This window comes from Falco naumanni, chromosome 8 (assembly GCF_017639655.2).
Source record: "Falco naumanni isolate bFalNau1 chromosome 8, bFalNau1.pat, whole genome shotgun sequence".
Taxonomy (NCBI): domain Eukaryota; kingdom Metazoa; phylum Chordata; class Aves; order Falconiformes; family Falconidae; genus Falco; species Falco naumanni.
Genome location: NC_054061.1, coordinates 57,329,434 through 57,352,800, shown reverse-complemented (window position 1 = coordinate 57,352,800; position 23,367 = coordinate 57,329,434). Strand labels below are relative to the sequence as shown.

Here is a 23,367-nt window from a genome sequence, read left to right as displayed (position 1 = left end):
AGTAATATTTACAAAGGTTGAGGAATAATAACAGTTAAAGCCAAAGGGCCTGCAAAAAAGCTATAGGTGAATAATATATTTTTTTAATGCTTTTGGCTTGAGATTCAGTAACTGTTTAGGGTGGACGTTTTGCTATTGGCACCTGTGAGGCTAGGGTTCGCACTGAATACAATGGAGATTTACCCTGAATTGTCCCAGCTTGCTGTTCTTACCTTTTCCCTTTTTCTTCCTTTCTTCTGTTTCTCGCTCTTCTCTCCATCCACAGCCAGTCTGAGCTTCTCCAGTTTCTGTTGCATCAATTGATCAACCTATCCAGACACACACAGTTGAATCTAAGTTTTCTGTTCTGCCACTACACCTCAGACAAATGTTCGGCTAAACAAGCGTTAAAGCAAAGAACAGACAGTGGGGACTCTAGAAGAAGGTAAGGTCTATGCTAGGTCCGGTTCTTAGAGCTGTAGAGAAATATACACAGGCAATGCACGTTATTAGTGTCCTCTTACTATTGTAAGCACACCTGCACTCTGATCTCTTCCTCCACTTCTTCCCGTTTCTCTTCTTTGATCAGCTCCGGGTCATGATCCTGGAGAAAATCCCGTCCCTCTTCTCTGTTCTGCCAAACGGCTGTTATCCAAAAGAAAGAAAGAAAAAAAAAAATAAAAGGGGGGGGAAGTTACAGAAGCTATTGGTTTCTCCAACTGCTTCTGGAGGCAAAAAATAGGCAGTTGTAGGCAGCTTTTATTAAATTATTAGCTGTATGAAAGTAGCTGGCTCTAGGGACCCTTACCAAGTTCAGAGCCCTGTTGTGCTAGGATCTGTAAATCTCCAGGTTAACTTTTCTTGCCTTGGCCTGTAAATTGGTATCAGACTTCAGGAGGATAATGCGATATGGAGGTTGTAAAGCTGGATGCCTGGAGCATTGCTCATCTTCAAGAGCAGGTAGTACAGTATCAGCCGAACCACATCGTGCCTGGCATTGGCATTCTTTCTCTCTGTTTAATAGCATACAGTGCTTAAATCTTTACCGCGAAAAAGTCACAAGGATGACTCCTGTCCCGAGGAGCGTGCTCTTTGTGCACATCTTGTGGCTGGCATAATGCAGGCTTGGGGACCAAAGGAAGGTGTTTAATTTAAACCAGGAAGTTCCCTTTTTCTCTCCTGCTCAGTTACCTAATGCTAAGCTAAAGCAGCTGCAACTTGGAGAGTTGGTCTTTGTAGTAATTCACATGAGGCTGAAATATGGACCAGGAGCGCTGGAAAAGGCATAAAAGCTTGCACCGAGCACGTGGAGATGGCAGTGAGAGCGGACAGTGAGACTGACGGAGCAGTAACTTGCCTCCAACCTCCAAGTGACGTACAGCCACGCAGAGTTTTAACGTTGTCTGGGGAGTTTGAAGCTGGATGCAGTAATTGAGAGGCAGCAAAGTCTTTTTCAGAAAGAGACGAGGCACCTGATACAGCACCTGTGTTTCTTAGTGTTGCGCAAAGGATAAGTGATAAGGAGACCTAACTCCAGGAACAAGGCAAGCTTGTGCAAACTGGTGATCAAAAAAAACCCCAACCCCACCCCGTTCCTGATAAAGTAGCTAATGATCCTGAGGTGCAGTTCTTTATTTTTGTTGGGACCGACGGCAATTTGCTCTTTAGAAAGAAATCTAAATGAAGTCTGGCAAGCCAGGTGTATATTTGAATTCTATGTTATTAGCAAAATGTACCTTTTTAAATAGAAGCACCTCTGTTCTTTCTACATTTCTTAAGCTAATTTGAAGGAAGACAATTAGTATCTTGCATTTCCTTGCATTTCAAGCCCTGATAGAATCTTTATAAATGACAGCTAACCTCTAGCAGTAGGTGCTAATTCAATCTCCACATGATTTAAACGTGACAGCTTTCCGCTTTAAGACACGGGCTCCTTTATGAATCTGTTTTGTGCAGGATCCTCTGTCCTGTACCCACTGCCATTTCTAAGGCACTATAAATTCAGGAAGGTTTTCACAGTACCCATAGGAGATCATTCAAGTTTTAGTCCAGTTAATATAAAGCTAGCTGCTACTTCCATGCCCTACGAATTTTCAGAGTCCAATTACATGCGGAATATTTGTGGCTTTGCACATAGGGAATAGTTTTTGCAGGTGAGTAGTCTTAATTTCATAAGGGAGAAGGACAGTGGATTTTTTGGTAATGAGGAAAGAAACTCAAAGGTAAAGACATTAATTTTTTTAAATTACTGGTGGCTCATCAGGTGGCATGACAGATGTCACGTAATATTTCAGGAGGGAAAGCTGATTTGCCCTAGTTAAAAGGTACCTTCTCTAGGGTTACCAGCCTGGAATTTCAGCCTTGGGGAAAGGGGATATTACGTGGGAGTTCTGTGAGTTTTTAAATGCTTTCCTGACTAGGTCAACAGGTTGCAAATGCTGTGTTTTCACAGGAGTACTAGGGTTTAGATATTTATTTTTTCACAGAGGGATCCATAGATTTTTTTATTCTGTTTTTTTTTTTTCCACCCATAATTGTTTATTGTCATTGTGTAAATTGATTAGTGATTAATATCTACTGCAGGCAAACCAGTCATAGTCCCCACAGATTAGGCAGCTGCCTCTGATGTTACCTGGCAAGAAGTTGTTTTCAGAGTGCTATGTTAGCCACTAGGTTAGAGGTCCCTAAGTTTAGAAGAGAGATCAATAACTCATATAGGTGTTAGATGCTATGTTGTTCTTTTATAGATCAACAAAATGTTTCAAAGTTATTTTTAAAGTAAGGTCAGGAGGCTAAGGATGTTATGTTTTTACTGGCTGGTCAAAAGAGCTTGGTATTTTGTTACAGACGGGGTCATTCAGCTATGGGAGCTATTTTTGTGCATGTGTGTATGCAGTGCAATTTATACCACCTCTTTTAAAATAGTGCATGCTTTTCTTTGGATTGTTTTATATGCATACCTCTCTAGCTCAGGACTCAAAAGCACCGTCTCAGCAGCATTAGTTTTAATTCTGCAGACTAGTAGGTAACCCCGATACCCCCGAATTTCTGAGAACACCTTGTGAATAATAATTGAAAAGTATTTGTCTGAAGCGTGAAGGTTTTCTTAAAATGCCTACTTTGAACCTCCTGGTAAAAGGATTGAATTTTTGATGCCTGGTTAAAAATATGTAATAGCACCACACCTTAAAGTCTTGGCTGTGGAGTATTTGGGTTGAACTCAAATATCCTCTACAACAAGAAGCAAGTCATAAATATCAGCTGGCTGGCTGTATAAGGGGGGGAAGAGCATGCTGCTGACTCGCAGCACAGTGGACTGCAAATATAAAACCCAGGAAGACAGGGGTAATGATTCAGACTGCTTACATTTGCTCCACATCAACTCTTGCTATTCCAGTGTAAAAGCAGATGTCACACAAATGGGCTGTTTCCACCAACAGTATATAAAACAACTGTTTTAGATGGAGCTTGACCAATGTAGTTTTGCAACTAGCAAAACTGCCAAGTAAAGTTCCAGAAGGCTAAAAGTCTTCATGGACTCCAGTGAAGTTTAGGTAGTAGTTCTAGCCTGGGGAAGGGGGTGGTAAAGTCTGTAACTGAAATGCCTAGATTTTTATGAAAACTGATCTACGTCTTTTAAAACATTTAAGCAACCTAAGAACAAAGTGCCCAGCTTAAGGGGATGGGAAACCTTTCATAATTGTAAGTATGGAGGTGTATGCATGTGATAAAACAGAAATGTTTGTTACTTGGCCAGCTATCATTTAGGTAAACTTTAGACATGCTCATAAGGGTCTTTAAATGATTGCACTGTAGGCATCTGATGTAAACCTTTCTTAACCAAGCTCCTTTACTTCAATGATGTTTTCAAGATTTAGGCACTAATACATTTGAACTTGTGTGACCTGTGATAGTAACCGACCTATTTCTACATAGGTAGCAAAAAAGTTCCCAATGTAGAAAGACCACATTCAAATGTTGTCTTTTTTTTTTTCTTTTTTTTTTTTTTCTCTGAACAGTTCTGCTACTGAAATGAAAGCAGGCTAAAATTAAAAATACAAGAAACTGCTTACGCTGTCCTGGTCACAAGTTGCTCTAGATTTTATTCTGGAGGCCTTGGAAAAAGTAACGTTCTCCACAGCCAGATTAAAAGTAAAATTATTCTGAACAACCACCAGGCAGTATTGTGATAAAGAGTATCCTGCAATAAAAAGCACTAAGTGCTTGTGAATGAGGAATGTGCTGCAAGGAGGGATTAGCAGCTGTTTACTAAAAGTAAGTATGGTGTTGAACAGGCTTGGTTCACTAGGAGGGGAAAAAACCCCACCAAAATACCTGAAGCTTACCTGAATAGCTATAAACTCTTATTGTACATAAGCCAGAACTGAAGCTATTTGAGGCTTGCAAGAGAGCTCTTTCCACCCTGAGGGTTTCTGGTTGTGCTCTGTGCAGAAAATGGTTCCTTCTTCTGTGCCTTCAGAGCCAGAGGAATAGCCGTCAGCTCTGGAAGGATGGACTGGAGATGAGCATCAGTGTTTACCTGAGTCTTTATGTACCACAAAAAGATTCTGCCTGTGCCTGACCCACCTGAGCATGTCACGGCAGTGTACCTGCAAGTGCTGCCAGTACGTAATGGGAAGGCAAAGATACTCTGACTGGCTTTAGGTATCCAATTCAGGTGCCTGAACAGGCTCTATAGACAGTTATTAGGCTGCTGGGTTGTCCTTGGGAGGTCTGGTGAGATATACAGGATCACAACACCTCTAATTCAGCACTCATTTGCATGTAAAAAGTTAGTGTGAGTAACTCCAAAAAGTTATGTACTTGCAGAACTCAAAGCAGGGGTCTTGTTAAGAATGGTAGTGCTGGTATTCAGATACAGTTTGGGTGACAAACGTGTCCTCCGTCCTCTCACAAACCCTCTGCCTTGTTATTACTTGACTAGTTGCAAAACTTGGGAGTCTCTGTTCCTACTAAATTAACCTACTGACCTGTGTGGTGGTGTTGGAATAACACTGGTATCCACAGCCATGTTGGGAAGCACTGTTGAAACCTGTGTTGGGGTTACCGCCAAACCTGTTTTCTACAACCTGGAGAGCTGTTTGCACAAACGCAAGGAGTTCATGAATTTACAGTTCAGCATTGTGTTGAAGCCTGTTAGACTGTAAGGGCTCAGCAGGGGATCCAAGCAGCGCCATGGGAGCAGAGGGAAGCGCCGCTGCGATACCACCTACTCATTAGCAGAGTGCTAGATGAGCATATTGCCGAGCCTATGTAGCAATGCAAAACCCTCTTGCCTCCTTTGTGCTACTTTGCAACAGGTAGGGCTTCTACACTGCTCCTTCATTGCTCTTGAGACTTGCTGGGTGGGAACAGTGGTCTTGTTATTGCTGGTTTCGAGCTGCCAGGTGCCGCTTTGTCCCGAGTGCATAGAAAAGCAGAAGTAATGTTCCTGGCCAGTTAATGAAAGGAGCATAGATGGATTTGATCCTTATCTAAAACCCCTGCTGACTTCCATGGGATTCTGATGCAGCATTCAAGAGCAGAATATGGGACAAAGAACTCCACTTCAGCCATAAAACTGTGTCATGATTTACAATGTATAAGAAGATCCTAATTGTTGAAAGTCAGAGGTCAGGCAAAACTGTACTGATGTATATTTAGCAAGTAAGTTGTATCCTTCTTTCTCTCCAACCAACACAAATCAGGCAGAAAACTTGATGCCAGTAATTTGTCTTTGGGAGGGAACAATGGAGACTTTTCATATGAGGAATTTTAGCAAGCCACTAACTCTGCAGAGTGGGAAGCAGAAAAGGTATTTTTGATAACTCTGAGAATAGAATCTGCGTGAAATACAGCAAAAATAACCCTGAAACCTTTGATCAGGCACACTGTACAACCAAGGACTTCGATTTGGCTTGTCTGACCTCTGGAGTCCTATCGTGCTGTTCGCTTTTAGCTCATGGGACAGATGCTCCTTTCCATTGCAGCCAAGTGCATGGCTTCCAGGCCCAGCAAAAGTGACTGCTCTCTCACTGGTGTATCTAGGGCGCACACCGAAGATGAGTGTTAGAGAGACAAAGACATCAAGCGTAGAGGAGAGAGAGAGAGAAGAGATCTGGAAAAGAACAAGACATCTTTTCGTGAAAGTATTTTTTTCATTAGAGAACCCCCTAGTTTCGGATGCTTTCTCAAAGTGAAAACCCAGCCAGTCTCCTAGCTGTGAGTCTGCGTTACGTTTAAGTTTCACACGCTTTGCATGAAGCAAGTATGTTTATAGTCCAGCAGCATTTTTCACGCCTTTGCTTGAAAAGATGATCCTCCTATTAAAACATGTGATCAAAAATAAATGTGACTGGCTGTAGATTTGTGTAGGTGAATGAATCCATGGACTTTTTCCATGTGTAAGAGGAAGACAGCTGAAGAGTTAGAGGAGCACGAAAACGTTAATGCTGAAGCCTGACCTACAGTGTAGTGCTTTTGAATTATTTGCTATTCAGAAGTCACTTCTGTTGCCCTCAAAATCCACAAAAGCCCTTGCACATACATTAAACCACTCTGGTTTCTAGTTTGGTCACTTTCACTCATAGAGATGTACCTTTCTGTGTGATTAGCTTAATGATTTTGAGAGACTCCTAGGAAGACTTGAGGTAGTGAAAGATTCCCTTCCTTAAATACCTTTTTTAAATTTTTTTTTTCCCCTTTAATGTCCTCATTTCTATAATGTTACATAGTTTGGGCAGCTGCCCAGCTTGACCTTATAGGAATGACATTCAGATTAAGCTGAATTAGAAGAACATTCCAGCTGTAGTTGTTATCTTTTTCTACTGACCTTTGTATTGACTGTTTCCTTCTTCCATTATTGAAAGGAAATTACTCGGAGCCATTTTCCAGCCTTCCTCTTCTTTCTAGATGGGGGGTGGTGAAAAGAAAAATCAAAATATTAATATGTAGCAACTTCACAAGTACGAAAGTGTCACAATTTTAATTGGATTTTTAAAGGTTTGTTTTAATCTGAGGAATAACAAAGTATTGTTTCACAGAATTATAGAATGTTTTGGGCTGGAAGGGACCTTAAAGATGACCAAGTTCCTATTGCCCTGCCACGGGCAGGGCCACCTTCCACCAGCCCAGGCTGCTCACAGCCCCATCCAGCCTGGCCTTGAACACTGCCAGGGATGGGGCAGCCACAGCTGCTCTGGGCAGCCTGGGCCAAGGTCTTGCCACTAGTAAAGCAAAAGGATGGGTCACGGAGGCTTGATTTGCTCTTCAGGAAGGAAGGAGGGGGCCCTGGGGCCCCTCTTTTCTCCAGGGCTTTATCCCATGGTACGCAACCAAGCAGATCCCTGAAGAGGCCAAAGTCTGCTCTCCTCAAGTCCAGGGCAGTGAGCCTGCTGTGCCCCCTCCTCGCTGCCCTAGGGATCTTGAATGCCACCGTTTCGTGGTCACTGCAGGCAAGGCTGCCCTTGAGCCTCACATCCCCCACCAGCCCCTCCTTGTTGGGGAGAACAAGGTCCAGTGCAGCACCCCCTCCTCCCTGGCTCCTCTACCACTTGAAGGAAGTTGTTATCAATGCGTCTCTGAAACCTCCTGGGTTGCTCATGCCCTGCTGAGTTGTCCCTCCACCAGACAGCGGGGTGATTGCCATCCCCTGTGGGGACCAGTTTCATCAACTAAATTTTTCCTGGCAAGCTATAAGGAAGTTTTATCCCCTTGAAAGAAGAGAAGGGTGGTGGTGGTGTGTGTCAGTGCATCAGTTGACCTGCTAAGCTCACAAGAATTAAACTTAGGCTTGTCTGAACGTGTAATATAGGTAGGAGACTTGCAACATGTAAATGAAATTACCTTACTATTTTTTACTCTTATTTTAGTGTTTCTCCCTCACCCCACCCCAGGAATTCCCAACTTGTGGGTAATTCCAAGATGTTGAAACCTCATTTTAATCTGTAATCACAAAGAAAAATAGTTACCTTGGAGTATCTTGCAAAACAAAATATTTTGTTTCAACAAATCAAAACATTCTGACCTTTTCTTGTCTAAGGTAAACAATATTGACATGATCTTGAAATAGTTTAATTGCTTTGAACCAGCATTTCTAATGGAAAAACTTGCCAAAAAATTATCAAAGTTTCTTCATATTTTATCAGTCATAAGTCTTAATGCTAGTAAGGTGATAGTTATTAGCGGGGAAATTAGAGCACTCTCTTGGGAGGAGGTTAGTGTGGATTTATGCAAAAAAGCACAAGCTGGATCAGGCTTTGCTAAGCAATATGCAGTCTGTAAGCCACTGGTTATCAGCAACATAGAAAGTGCAGCTCCTGGAATAGCTAAAACTAATCAACTCCCCTAAATATGCCTCTGTAATTAGGCGCCATTGCATACCTGCTATCAGCGGGTACAGTTGCAGCCAGGTCATGTGAATTATTAAATATCTGTTTTTAATTGAAGTGTTATTACAGTAATTAAAGTTTGGGCCCAGAAGGACGTGCAAAATCTAAATACATTTATCACTTCTACCCTGAGCTTTATAGACACGTTTGAAAGGGATTCAGGAGTCTCTAGACTAAACGTCAAGGACTGTTTGGTAAAGTCTAAGCAAGAGTTTGAGGAGCTGACATCCAGAGCTCCAATTCCCAGTTACTCTAATGTACTCTCAACTTTTGCAAGGTGTGGCATTTTAAGATTCATCCTTGGATTTTTTTCGGTAGGCAGAATCCATTCTTTTAACACTTTTTCCATGATATTTTATGGAAAATGATTAAAACTTGATGGTCTAAGAGGAAATACTGCTAACTATTTAAAAAACCTCCAACAATTTCCCCCCTAAAACAGCCTAAAAATGGGTTATTCGTTTTTAGCCTCTTAACAGCACAGGACAGGTTACTGTGGGTTTTTTTTTTATTGTTACAAATAAGGCAATAAATCATTTTAATTACTAGCTTCAATGATTTTATACACTGGTGTAAATAATATTGTTGTGTCAATTTCATTGATTTTAATCAAAAGCACTGTGTGTCTAAAGGACACTTGCGGAATGCTGTTGTGTATTCCCTCTTGCCTCTATTAACAGTGGAAGAGTTAATCTAATATAAAAAACTTCTTTTCCTTTGAAGTCAGTTCGTGTGTTTTTCTATGTTCGATTGATTGATTCCATGCTTGTTCGGTGTGCTCATGCACCTCGAACCAGCAATATGTGCTTCACCCTAAGCAGAGATATGGAAATAACAGGCTGAATAGATTTCTGAAGCTCTCCACAGCCTGGCCCACACCAGGTGATTCTCATTCAACAGCAGGGAAAATTTTGAATTGACTCCATTGTGCACTTTTGCTACGGAGATTTTGCTAATGAGTTTCACGAAGGACAAAACGTGTCTCGCTGTTAAACGTTCCTGGATGAAATCTAGGCAGGCGCAGCCTTGCTGGTGTTCGGTCAGACAGGCTGCAGCGCGTTACTGGGTGAGGCAGCCCGGACTGGTCTAATGTGTGTTCTGCTATTGAAAAGAGGGATCACACAGCCCTGTCTGCCCCATGCCCGATGGGAAATCAAATCAGCACCTTACTGAGAAAATGAAGTTACTTTGATATCAAATACACTTTTTTTTAAAGATTGCTATCAGGCTTTTCAGAAATACTTAAATTTCCTTCTGGGATCAAACTGTTGTTTTCTTTAAGAGCTGAAGTTATGAGCGGGGCTTTTTTTCCTGCCTGCATTGCTATGACTTATAGTCTATACTTATTTTAATAAGAGTCCTGCTGTTAGAACTTTTCCAAATACTTCTCAACTGGTCTTAGATACTATTTTTTCCCCTGTCAGCATTATAACCTTGGAGAGAATGTTCCCTTTGTTCTTTCTCAATGAACCATAGAGAGCCTTCTATAATGGCTCAGAATTTAACTTGACAGGAGTTGTGATGGCTGAAGAGACGAGAACGATGTGAAGTTATAAAGCCCCAGAGCTCTATATTGTTGTTTCACCCTATTTCAAAACAACCCTGTAGAGGCTGTGAGGGGGTTGAGATTCATTTTTGGTGGTGTTGGTTCTTATCTAGTGAAATGTGCAAAACTGACAAGGAATCAAATCTACCCTGTGAGAGTCGGGTTTTTAAGCAGCTGAGTATGTTGCCACCCGGTTTCAGAAGCTTGGGTTGGGTTTGGTGTTTTCAGCCTGAACGTGACTGTCTCGCTCAGACTGAAGTGTCTGGAGCAGCCCTTTTCATTGCCTGTGTGAGACCAGAGGCATCACAGGAGCTTGTTCTGGGCCAGCTGAGTTGGGAAGGAGCGAGGACAAGGGCAAAGCTGCAGTAAGCCATTAGAGGACACCCTCGTGAATGCTTCCAAAAGGAACTGGGCTGTCTGAGATGCTACAGGGTTCTACAGCTGTGAATGACAATGGTCTTTAAAGTCTCTAATTTCAAAAGCTTTTCTAAGCTATTGCCTTCATACATGTGCTTTTATCTGCTCTTTCCCATTGAGTTCTGCAGTGCACGTGTGATTTAAGGGGTTACACCGCGAAGTGGTCCCACAGAGCTGAACTCAGCACTAGTACAAATCATCAGAAGTCTTACGGACAATAAACAACTTGGTATCTGTATTATTTGGCTTAGGTCTGCAGGCATTACCCTCCTTTCTCCTCTGCTGCTCCCCTGGGCTGGCTCTGCTCTGCCACCAAGATACAGCGAAGTGGGTACCAGTAATCACCTTCCACTGCTTGGAGTATGGTGCCTTCGCTGGTGACACTAGCACTAGTGTCTGAATGTCACAAATGACTGTCTGAAGACATATGTGACCAGACCTTTAAAAACAGGCTGTCTGCACAGGAGCAGCCACTACCCTTCCTAGTTAGCCATGCAAGACCAGGCTTAAAGAGCTATGAAAACATGTTTATGCATGCTGCTCCTTCAGCCTGCTGTGCGTTTTCACTTAGAAAAGGAAGAAAACCCAACCCCAAAACGCAAATGTTGTTTTGTATGACCCAAATAGTGTTTTCAACTGGCAAAGTTGATCTATCTACGTTACGCTTCGGTATCTACCTCCCAATTAGACAGGCTGATGCTTCCTAAGTTCAGTTAGTTTAGGTTCCTGGCTAGTTGTTATCAGAGCTTTGGCCAGACTAATGGATGTTGTCCAAGAAAAGCATCTTTGTGTTGTGGTTGTTCTAGGGTTAGGACTTAAAATTAATTTGTGTAAAACTTGCACTGAAGAGTAAGCTCTGCCCCAGAAAACTCAACCTTCTCCTCCACATACTTGGTGAGAGATTAATGACCCTTATTAAAAATCTATATATATTGTTTCAACTTTGTTTATAGTGTAGAGTAAATGAGAAACCAGAGTTCCTGCTTCAGCAAAAGCCTACAATTTTTGTGTCATAGCTTGCCTTTGAAGATGCCCTTTGGTCACTGCACTGTTTCACAGGTGTCTTTCTCAGTGAGGTTGCTCCTGAAATAATTCAGCGTGCTTTCTGTGAAACCAGCCCTTAGTATGTGAAAGATTTCAGGGAGTAATCATACACTGATGGTGTCCGCTGTGACTTGAAGCAAAAAAAAACAGTTCATGCCCTAAGAATGTGGACTGAGAATGCATAGCTGCTATTTACAGGCTTACAAAATACTCGCTTGCAGTACGGAAGGTGCAGCTGGCCTACACAGAACTGTGCTTATAAATCAGTTTGAAATCCACACAAACTGAGGTGGGTATCTGGGGGAGACTAAGATTCTGGTTTCCCAGCTGTGCAAGGGAGCAGGAGTAATTAATTTCTTTGTATGCCACACTGAAAGTGGAAGTGTTTGCTTGGTTAGCTGGGCACCGTTTTGTTATCTGCACGCGCAAAAAAGCAACAGCTCTTTGAAAAGCGTGCGCATGCTGTCCTGGCAATGATGTCAAAACCCTAAAGTGTATTTTTCCCCTCATCTACGTCTCCGGCAGCCTGCACCCATATCAGCTCTTCCCACTGAGCTGAGTCATGGCTGTGCAAATGGCTGTTCCTAAAACACGAGAGGTTAAATTCAGTTCCCTGGAATCATCAAGCTAATTGAAAGGTTAAGAGCTTTCTGGCTTCTGAACCCAAGCCTGAAGCCTCGGTGACCAGTCTGATGGAAATGAATAGCCTCTGCCCACATATGGCTGAATAATGTGGACTTTGGCTACCTTTTTACTGCAGGATGCCTTACCTTCTTTCCAGTTTTCAGTGGCTTTTCCCCCTTGGTTTTGTCTTTCCTTTCTGCTTTTTCTTTTTTCCCCTTTTGGTCTTGTTTCTGCAAAGCCATCTCCTTTTTGGCAGCCAGTTCCGCAGCAACCTGAAAGAGACAGAAGGGAATGTGAAGAGCTGGTCAAACATTTTCATGTGCAAGGTGTGTTAGAGGTGCTGTAGGAACCAGTGTGTGTTTTTCCTTCCTCACTTTCAGCTTTCCAGTATTGGGGAAACACGATATCCAATACGTTGCTTGGTAGCCCCCTATGAATTCCAGAGTGGCTGACCCTTCCGTTACCGAGAAGCCCTTTTAATTTATGCTGAGGGCACTCCTACCTGCAAACTTTAGAATAGGTGCTGAGTATCCCAATATATCACTGGGAAAGAGGCAGTTTCAATGTCCCAGTTTGCAAGGGTTTTTATGAAGTAAGACCAATTCCTGAAACCACCCAGAAGCACAATATTCTAATGACATACAACTTAAAGTTCCCTCTGGACTTGGACTCAGATTATGAATTTGTCCTAGTGTTTCTAAGGCAGATTGATTTTATAGAGATGGATTTTGAGAGGCTGCCCTGAGGCATGTCTAATTTCAATATGTGGCTAAAGACTGAAATTGTTCTAGTGAGCAAGAGAGATTGGATAGAGATATTGTGACAGACCCTGACAGATACACATGGATAGCCCAGCACCTTTATCCCTGCAAGCTAGTAGTCAGCCGGTAACTGGGTACAGCTGTATCCATTTCCATAACTATAGTTCCTGGCCATTTATACTTTATTATCTGGAAAAAGGCAGAGGGTAAAATTTGCTTTTTCTACTGTTCTTTTGTTCCCAGGCACCTTTCATTGTCCCTGAGAGGAATTCTAAGATCATCTACTGATGAGCGTAAATCAGAAAATCTGTGACCATTGGAGTTTATTAATGGGCCATTAATATTGGCAGTACCCTGAAAGAGTAGAAGTTAAAACATTTCCAATTGTAAGATGTTTCCTGTAACGGTAAAAACATTTGTTTTCTAAAGAATGTCTTTTAATGTATTGAAGATTGGACAGCGGGAAGGGACAATGACAAGGGCTGTGCTTTGCAGCCAGTGAAATTTCATTAGTGGATTTCCCCAAGCATTTCAGTATCTTACATTTAATTAAATATGGTAATTTAAACCCCGAGCACCATTCAGTCATATCTTGTGGTGATAAGCAGTGAAGCATTTCATTCCCTAGGATAGATTAACAGATTGACTAGAGTTCAAAATAGGTTTTTAGTGTCCCAGCAGGCCTGCTGTATCCAAAACCAACAGAGCTACTCCAAGTGTATCCTTTATTGTAGTACCCTGCCAGAAATCCAGCCTTGTCACCTCCACCCTCTGCTCTGACTGCCTACCAAAGGGTAACCGTCACAGTTTCCAGCATCTCAGGGGTGGGTTTATCCAGCACGGTACCTGTAAGCACACATGCAATTGACAGAAGGTTTTAATTTTAAGCAGCGTTTTTGAGTTCTACTGGTGATGTTTGAAGTATATCCAGACCCTGATTGGAACGGTTTGCTTTCGTGTTTTTGTACAGATGAATGATACTGAAAGGGGCTATATAGGGCTTCTGTTTTCATGAACCTGCTATAACGGGACTAAATTGTTGAACTGTCCTTACCCTTCTGTCTTGCCTTCATCCGTTTGGTAAGGTGGCAAGAAAAAAGGTCTGTCTCTACTATTTTCAGAAATGCAGTACGAGCTATGGTGCAAAGTCTTGAACTAACTTCCCTCATATAGGGAACAGAAAAACGGTGCTTGCAGTTAGCGCTGCATGAAATGTGCAGGAACACAAGGAGCCACCTCCAGCAGCACATCCAGTGACTGCGGGCAGAGGCTGCGTGCATCCAAATAGCGCTGGTACAGTCTCTGTCCTACATGCCTTGGTACTGTTTATGTAGTCTGAGATGCCAAATAATTCTGGTGAGATGCTACAAAGCCATGCAGCTGGCAATGCCGTCGTCACGTGGAGTCTGACTTTTCTGAAGTGCCTCTCTGCTTCCCAAAAGAAAATGACAGAGCAAATATTTTTTTTCCTTTTCCATGGCTGATACACCTTTACCTCTACGCTCCTTTGGTGCAGCTCCTCCAGCTCTGCTTTCACCTCTGCTCTGAACAGCTCCATAATTGCAGAGAAGTGGGAGCTGGGGTGAAATGGCTGTGTACCTAACCTCGGATGGCTTGTACTCTTTTATACAGAGCTATTTTCCCTCCAGCTACAGGAGGATGCCTGAAGAATCTGACAAAAGAGTAGGAAAGAAAGGGAAGGGCAAGCAAATGTTAGTTTGAGATACTAAGCATTCACCCACATTACAATAGAGGGATTTTTGCCCTGAAGAAAACTTCATGGTGGAAATAAAAGCAGACATCTTCCTAAATTATTTCAGACTGCCCTTTTCTTTGCTAGGTTGCCTCTTTTTGAAATGATGCTGAAAGCACTTAGAAAACTCTTAATATTGAGGAAGAAATGTGCTTCACTAAGAGCAGATGAATTTTAGTCGCATTTTTCTTTCCAGCCTTGTTGTAGGACTCCTGTTGTGCTAGTGATGACTTTTTCTCCAGTAATATTTTCTTCTGAGGCTGAAAAGATATTTTCCTTTAAACTGATATCCCATAGAAGTCAAACTGGCTTTTCTATTTATAAATCCATTCAAGTGTTTCCAAACTCTTGCAGTGCAAATCCCCCTTTTTTGGGGGAAAGGGAAGGGCTCTAAAACAGAGTGCAGCCTACGAATGGGAATGCCTGATGTTGGTTTATATGAGCCAGGTATACGAAAATCTTCACCTGCCAGTAGGACTCGCGTTCTGCTGTCCTCAGCCACAGAAAGCTTGGTATTGGCTCGGGTAAGCTGACATTTGAGGTAAATGTTCTTCCTCAAGAATAAGCCCTTCCCTCATCCCTTGAAAGAAGACCTTACTTGAACTTCTTCCCTTTTAGTGCTGTGGACGTAAATGAAAAGCAGGGGTAGAGTGAGTTTGGGAATTATGGATCTCCAGCTGTGGCAGGTGAGAGCCACCTCGCACCCTGGTTCTAAAACCACTTTGAACAGGGTTTATACACACACAGTCTAGCATTCCCGGAAAGAAAATTTGCTCTTTGAGTATTAACTGTGCAGGAAGAAGCTATTCTGAAATCTAAGAAAATAAACACTTTTTCTTCAAGAAAATGGGGCTGTGTGAGGTGGGAAGAGATGCCATCCCCACAGTAGCGTGCTGAACATCAGGCTGCCCATTTGCATCATTTGTACATAACACACAGTGGGCTGCAAATGTGCTTCCCCGTATCCTGCCCCCTTAGCTTGAGGATGTTTAATTGCAACTTTTTCTACAGGCTGATTATTCCCGTAAGGTGGCATTATTTTTCTGACAGTTGGGGGAGATGCAATTTTCATCATGATAGGCCTGGGACTATCTTGTTCCCTCTTCCAGGCAAATCCATTTGTGCAGCTTTTAATAATGTAGCATTCTCCTGGCGAGACATTTCTGAGCCTTGTTTACTTTTGGGTGTGCACCTGCAAGCAAGGCTTAAGCTGTTAAAAACAACCCCAGTGATTTGTTTCTCGCAGGAATGAATTCAAATGGGAGGGATTTCATAGCTTTATGGGATCTTGCAAAATGTTACGGTTGGCTTCAAGAGACTGTCATGCATTTCAGTCCATGACTGATACGCGCTCTAGGGTTGTTTTTTTTTTCTATCTGGCAGATGTTGCCCAAATGCAGTTTAACTCACCAGTTAAACTCCCTGTCTCTTCCATTCATTTTCTGGCAAACACTTCAAAACGTTTGTCTCCATTTAATGTGCTTATGAAAAATCTGTTAGCTTTGCTTGGTGTAGGTTGGTTGGTTTGTTTGTTGTGGGTTTTGTTTTTTTTTTTTTTTTTGTTGGTTTTTTTTTTAAGGTAAGGTGCATGGTAGAGGTGAAAAGGGGTTGTTGATACTGCCTGGCTTTAAGCAGTCTGATCTATAGACTACTGACTTCAGCCAACAGAGATCATGATCATGGGTAGCGGAGAGCTGCTGGACTAGGATCCTACTTGCTGAATGGCTTTGTTGCAGCGAATTGTTGTCTGGAGGTGAATGCGTCTGCCTGTTGCGCACCTTAACAGAGACTGAGTACCATTTCTGTCCTCCTGCATGGTCAACTTGAAATAATCAGAATATTTTAAGCCTGTGAGGTGCCCAGCTCCAGCTGATGGCACCGTGTGTTTAGCTCTTGCAAAACCCCAGCCACCTCTGAAAGGAGCATCCAGGATAGTGTGGAACAGAGGGAATAAAGGCGGGCGTAACGGCAGGTATCTGCTTCTGGTACTGAAAAGTATGCTTGGTGTATTTGCTGTCAGGATAAAAGCATGCTTGCAAAATGCTGAGTACAAAAAAGTATAACTTCACAGAGTCTCTTGAGTCCTTCTCTGATGCTTTAAAGCTACTTGTGATATGTGAATTTGGTAAAAACGAGTAAGATGATGTATTTGGGGTGGGTGTGTGACTATTGCAGTACTTCACTGCATAACACCATTTCACTGTCCCCACCTGGGAAATAGTCAGGGCTACTAATTAAATATTAACCAACTACTGGGGATCTCTTGCACTGCCATTACCAATCAAACTGATTACTGGGATTCGCAGGGATCTTTAACCATTGGTAATAATGAGTACTAATGAACAGCATAGCACTCCACAGTGTGCCAAGCAAGGATCAGGAGTACATGTTTGTGCAGCAGCTAATACACACTTTTTCTCACCCCTTCTCCAGATGCTGCTGAATCAGATGCTGCAATTATAGTAATGTGGAAATGAGTTTGTCCTCCATGCAGCAATTTAATGTACAACCAGAATCTAAGGAAGCATCTTTTTTTTTCTCCCCCCCCCCCCCCGTAATTTAATATTGGAGATGAGGGGGAGTTGGGGAATGTGCCTGCTATATGGCAACACTTTTGGCTTATTTTCATGGTGATAAGACTTAATGAACTACAAGAAGAGATCATAATTTTGTTGGCAGCAGGATAAGGGCAAAGCTAAAAATTGTCACATCTGATGATTATCTTAGGAGCAAAACGTAAAAACCCATTAGGGGTAGACATCTGGAACAGATGCAGGGAGACTACACTGATGTCTCAGAACCTTAAATTTCTCTTGAAGAGTATGTGAAGTAGAGAAAAACTTCATTTTAGTCCAGAGACAGTACATATTTTTCTGACTAAAGAACCAAGTGCTTTGCATTGGGATCTCTTTGGCATACCTGTTTGAAAGGTATTTGTAAAATGTCATGGAAGCAGTTTGTGCAGAGGGCCAGCTACATTACAAAGTCAAGTAAGGTCAGAGTTGTCAAAGGATAAAGAAATATAGAATGTATAATAATGCAGCAATGGTTCGTGAAGTGATTAATTTGTATTTTATTTTCCCCAAAGTGTCTTTACCCAAGTCTTATAAAATGCTCGCTTTTTAAATACAGTTCGCTCTTGATTTTTCATGGAGTTTAACTTGGGAGTAACCAACCCATTCACAGAAGCTAATATATACAAAAGGTGAAATCTTGTCTCCCCTGAAGTCAAGGACAAAACGCCAATTAACTTCAATGGGGCCAGGATTTCATTTACTATGTTGCCCAGTAGACCAGTGTGGAACAAAACCAGTTGCCTTAGGGATTTTTAATATGCAGCTGACTCAGTTGAACAAAAACCGTTTTACTTGTCTGACATTCAGGTAAAATCACAATTGTACTGAACTTCCTTTTGCCAACTGCATTCTGGATATCTGTGAAGGTTATGTGATGCATGTTCTGTTCTTGGTTGTGCTGGCTAAAAAAGGGAGATAAAACGGGCCCCAAAATCTTTGAAAATCAGGTAATTGCCAGTGAAAATTTGTTGGGAAAATAGATGCAGGGTTTTTTCTTCCAGATATTTAAAAAAAAAAAAAAATGCAGGAAAAACAGGCAGTAAAACAATCTCTCTAGACTTCTGGTTTCCTTTATGTATTTTTTTTGTGCAAAGAGAAAGCAGATGCCCAGGAAAGACAGCAAAACAGCTGAAGGTGGGAATTCAAAACTGGGAGTAGGATAGGAAGAATGTATTTCTGCAGAATTTACTGCCATATCCAGTCTTGCTCAGTGTGATTTCTTGTAACGTCTTCTCTCTGAGCTGTGTTTATCCTTGTTGGTAGCAGGTCTAATTAGCATAATGTTCCCCAAAGCCTCCTCCAGCAGTAAGCCCTGTTTGCTGGGTGCCTCCCCTGCTGCTCGGAGCAGCCAACAAAGCCTTCCTGACTCTAGCATGTGTTTCTACTTTAGCAGCTGAAAACTTAACCGGCAGGTCTCCTTCACTCTCTCTGGGGCTGAACAACAGAGTGGCTTAGATACAGAGGCCAGCAGGGGTGACCTTAGCATACTTTGAACTTGGCTAAAACCAGGAGCACGCCCTGAGCTCAGTTTTAGTGAGGCACAGAGAGCTGTTTTCTAGCAGTTTTCTTGCCCATTTTGGTAAGCCAAGTAACTAATGGTTAAAGTACTGGGCTTTTATGCTGGGCTAGTCTGTATTTACATTCTCTCAAACCACACAGAGACTGCTAGTATGTCTTTTCCCTGTGATTGCAGGAAAGACTGAATCCAAAATACTGTTTTATCATACCTGTGTTAGTCCATCGCTTGCAGGCAGCTGATAAACACAACAGCCTGTCTCAGCAGGGGAGCTTTAAGGACCACAGTGGTCAGGTTTTGACCATTTAGTTTTCCTAGCCCGCTAGTAGCCATCACGCCTGGTTCACGCAGGGGCCAAATCCTGCTCCTGTGTGCAGGGCTTCCTGTTTATCATCTGCCTGCACAGGCTCCTCATCCTGCTCCAGCCACGGTGGTGGGTGGAAATGGCTCGGCGTGCCAACCCCTGCCCTCATTGCCTCAGCTAGTCTTAATTCTCTGTGTGACACCCAGATGATCAGAGGAAGAGATTGTCGGCCACTTCTATTAACCAAAGCGGTCAGAAGAGGGATTTTATCAGGAAAAACAACTGAGTTTATTACAAGGATATGCAAGATAAACTAAGACGCTTCCTTCACTTGAATGTTCAACCCTGCTTTAATGATCCTTGGCGCTAAACCAAGGCTCAAGCCTGCCTGCATAAAAAGCTCTTCTCTGCTTAAACTGAACTACTTCTTACTAGACTGTGCTGATACTGAATGCAAACACTGGAACCAGTTTCAGCCTCTGGGGTAGCTGTGGAGGTCTATTTTAAATCAAGGCTCTTTAAGCTGTTTCATATGTATTTCTACTAGCACCGGTCTATGTGGATTTTGCCACAGGAAAGCAACTCTTAGTAACTGAGCCCTTTCCTCTTAGCTCCCTCAGACACTTATCTGTCCGTAACTTGCATAAACTGAGCACCTTCTCCCATGACTAAGTGGCCGCACATCCTGAAATGGAACAGATTTTGGCATGTGACTTCTGTGGTTTACCCTGGAAGAAAACAATTCTTGCAGCAAAAAGCTTTTTAACTACAGGGTTTCTGGAGTGCTAGAGGCCATTGCTGCCGAACATTGCTACTTGAATGAACAGACACGTTTTGTGGCAATTCCTTCCCCAATCCTGTTAGCCTTTTTCATTAAAAACAGTGATGGTACCTGCTCTGGAGTTTTTTGAGAAAGAATAGCCATTGAACCTCCTGCTTCTTCAGTAGGATAGTCAGGAAACTTGCCTATGATATGCCTGTGTGAGAAACAGAAGTTGAAAAGGAATTAAAATCTGTAATTTTTCATCTTGCTGACAAAGGTGTTAGGTGGTGGGGAAGCACGCCCTCCCTCGTCTCTACTCAAAACCATCTGAATTGCTTCTTGTGATAGTGGCTTTCTGTCCGGTACATTCATTAAAAGTTACCAACTCATGTCTCTTGTATCATGACCCATCAAACACTGAAGGTTCTTAGGGAATCTTGTAGGACCATACATCACTTCATATCTACAAATTCCCAATTGTATTTCCATGTGAGGATCTCCACCCTCAAAAATTTCCAGTGTACTTGCACAATGAGGTGGTGATGGAAGCTAGTGAGGGGCCAATAAGTGACTTTGTGGTAAGGTTGCATGGATGCCATGCCTAACAGAGAGCGCTTCCAGACCTTTCAGAAAGAGACTAAAAGATGGAAATAATAATTACAGTTCAAAAGTCATTTCTATTGATAAGACTCTTTAACTGCTTTCACTTTTATAGCTTTTTGGATTGTATCAGGAAGATTTTCTGTTTGTTAATATCAGGAAGATTTTCTGTTCCAAAGAAAATTCTGACACTTCAGAAAGATCCTTGTGTTACTTTCAAACAGAATGGTAACGTTTCCTCTAAATGAGATTTCCCTTGAGAAGAAAAGAGCTCAGAAAGGTCAATGTGATTCATAAAATTGCTTTCATTTTTTCAAAAACAACTGGTACCATAAGGGACCTTCCTAGTCCACTGTTAAGCAGATTCAATTTTAACCTGAGATCCTTGGAACAGAGCATCTGTTTTGTTTCTATAGTACCACGTGTAGGGTTTGGATCCCTAGCTCTAGTACTAACGTAATACCAATTACAAAAGAATAAACACACATTCATCTGTGATTGTAAGCTCTGATTTGCATGTTCAACAATTACTAGTTCTATACGCAAACAGATGCAAAACTTTAGTCATTGCATTCCCGGAGACCAGCCTGTGCAAACAAAGGGGTGTCATTGTTAGTGTATTTTTTAAGAAAAATCTGGTAAGAATGGGATTTTTGGCCTCAAAAACCTGCATAATCTAGTTTGTTTAATGTTAGATCATGTTTCATTTTTTACAAACAGCCAGAAAATAGCTCAATTTCATGTTAAATGCAGTCTTGTTTTAAATGCTGCTGCAAGTCTGGCTTACAGTAACAATTTTCTCAATATCTGATATTAAGGCTGTTGCTACTTTCCAAATGCCAGCTGGGAGGGAGGAAAGGCAATATGTACTGTGGGTGAGGAATCAGTTTGGAGTCTGCTGGCCACTGAATGTGCTATCAGTGCCAGCTTTCAATATTTATGAGTGTTACATTTGGTATTTGTATTAGCTTTTTTTTTTATATACTTTTAAATAATTTACAGTTCTTGGAGACAGAAATATTTACCCTTTGGCTATGTATGATGCGTGTGTTTCTGAGTGCTGTAGGAATTCTATCGAATTCTGAAATTTGGAAGGGGGTTCCAGTTTGTAGGTAGTATTTTCTGCGTGTTTCTTCTGTCCACAGCTGGTGCAGCTGTTTGGGATGACATGGTTTATCTCATCTTTTTGTAGCAGCTACAGCAAGCCCTTATGTTGAAAAATAACTTGAGCTGAGGAGAAGGCAATGCCAGTCTTTTCACGTGAGTGGAAGAAGTGTGTCAGACATTTATCAACCAGTCAGCTGCCCAAGGACTGGGTTTTCAGTTGAGGGCAATGCAGAATGGAAGTTCCCATGGTCATCAGTGACCCTGGGAGCAGACAGCTACCGTACATTTTGGTCATGCTAATTCTTCAGGGACATCTGTGTTTTCTTTCTGGACTTCATCCTCTCCTGTGTACTGCTGTTTAGCATATCAATTGCTGTCCACTGGACAGGGAGCAGTATTCTTGAGTCTCATTTCCATATCTGACCTCTTGTGGGTTTTCCTCTTTCTCATCTAGGTTTAAATGACTACAACTGCAGTTGTAATGCCTGGAAAGCATGCACATGCATGACCCTTCTGGCCAAATTCCTCTCTTTATGAAACCCTCTGAGTTCAGAGGTTAAACCAGGGATTCATTTGGCCTGTAAATCTGCCCAGAAAAATGCAGTCGTTGATCTTCCTGGTCAAAAGTCCATTTTAAATGTAATGAATCTCAATTTTTATTCTCCATGCGCTTTTTGGCAGCGTTCTACTCAGAACCATCACAATGGCTTGTCTTACGCATTTGTCCTGAGATGCTAATTTGAATTCAACTGGACCTAAGCTGTCTCATATAAGCGTGTTTTACAGTTGCTGATAATGACAAAACACCAGGGCAAAATGAGCAGCCAGCATGCACTCCACGAACAGCCAAGGATATTCCTATATCTCTGTTCCATCAGATAAGCTGCATGTCATCTACGGCTGGAGAGCCCCACCAGGCATGTCCCACGTTGAACGGCTCTTGAATTAGGAGGATCTCCCAAACGTGTAGAATGATTTTGAGCTTGCTCTACAGTGATAATTGTTCAAATAATTTTGAACTGCCCTCCCCTTTTGAAACTTCCTAGATACAATGAAGTATTAATGATTAGAGCCAGTTCTAAGGCAATACTACTGAAAGATTAATCCAGATGATGTAAAAGCTTGCTCCTAGCTCAAGCATAGCATTGCATTCTGTTTTCCTGGAAGCGTAGAGGAGAGGTTGATGGTAGAAATCCTTCTTGGTTCCACCTAGGGCACAACTACGCTGTAAATCAAGATTTACAGAAGGTGGAGCTGCAGAGGTTCCCATAGTCAGCAACTAGCCTGAAAACTGAACTGGGGAGTAGCAGAGCATTATACCTGCCCCTGTGCTGCTCACTGACTCCAAAAGCTGGGTTGCAACTGCAGTCACTGCAAGGCTTTGTCTCACTGGAGATCACAGAGTGTGAATTTCAGACCAGTGTTTGTTATTTAGATTGCTTTATTGGCCGAGTAGAAAAAAAAATCCTACTCAGTCTGTATTTCCTCTAATCTGCACCTATTTTTGATACTCGCAGTGCCTTGACATTTTCTTTGCGTGTCAGTTGCTGTATCTAGCTGGCAGATTACCTACAAAGTTCACACACCCTGATGCTTTCTCTGTATGTCACTGAAAAGGGAGCACTGCGTAAAAACTAAACTGGTGGCCAGGAAAGTCTGAAAGTCTTGTTGCATGTTGATGGGGAGAGGAGAATGTAAAAAGCCCAAGCTCTTGATAAGAACAGTACTGGAGTGTGTAATATATTTGAGAGACATGGTACATGTCTGAAACACCTGGTTCCGAGGCAAGTCAAAACTCAATGAATCTGTTGCTTATTATTGCCTCAACGTTTGCAAGGGGGGAAAAAAAAATACAATTTTACTTATTCCAGCATCTCATAAAAACGTGCAAATGCCAGAATTGGAAGAAGCATCTCTTATTTTCAACATAACTGCTTCAGCAGGAGTGCTGACAACGTGTTAAGGACTGAAAGCAAAAGCAGAAGTA

The 23,367-nt window shown here is 42.1% G+C and overlaps 1 protein-coding gene across 1 annotated transcript in view; it reads right to left on the bottom strand.

Moving 5' to 3' along the window:
• The window catches only part of IQCA1 (IQ motif containing with AAA domain 1), a 111,637-nt gene that overhangs the window by 37,816 nt on the left and 50,454 nt on the right, over positions 1-23,367 (bottom strand). Inside the window, exons 7-11 of the mRNA XM_040605217.1 lie at positions 19,803-19,887; positions 12,147-12,272; positions 6,812-6,887; positions 518-624; positions 213-308 (exon numbers count right to left, since the gene is read on the bottom strand). Coding sequence (XP_040461151.1) covers positions 213-308; positions 518-624; positions 6,812-6,887; positions 12,147-12,272; positions 19,803-19,887 — 490 coding nt within the window. The remainder of the gene's footprint in view (positions 1-212; positions 309-517; positions 625-6,811; positions 6,888-12,146; positions 12,273-19,802; positions 19,888-23,367) is intronic.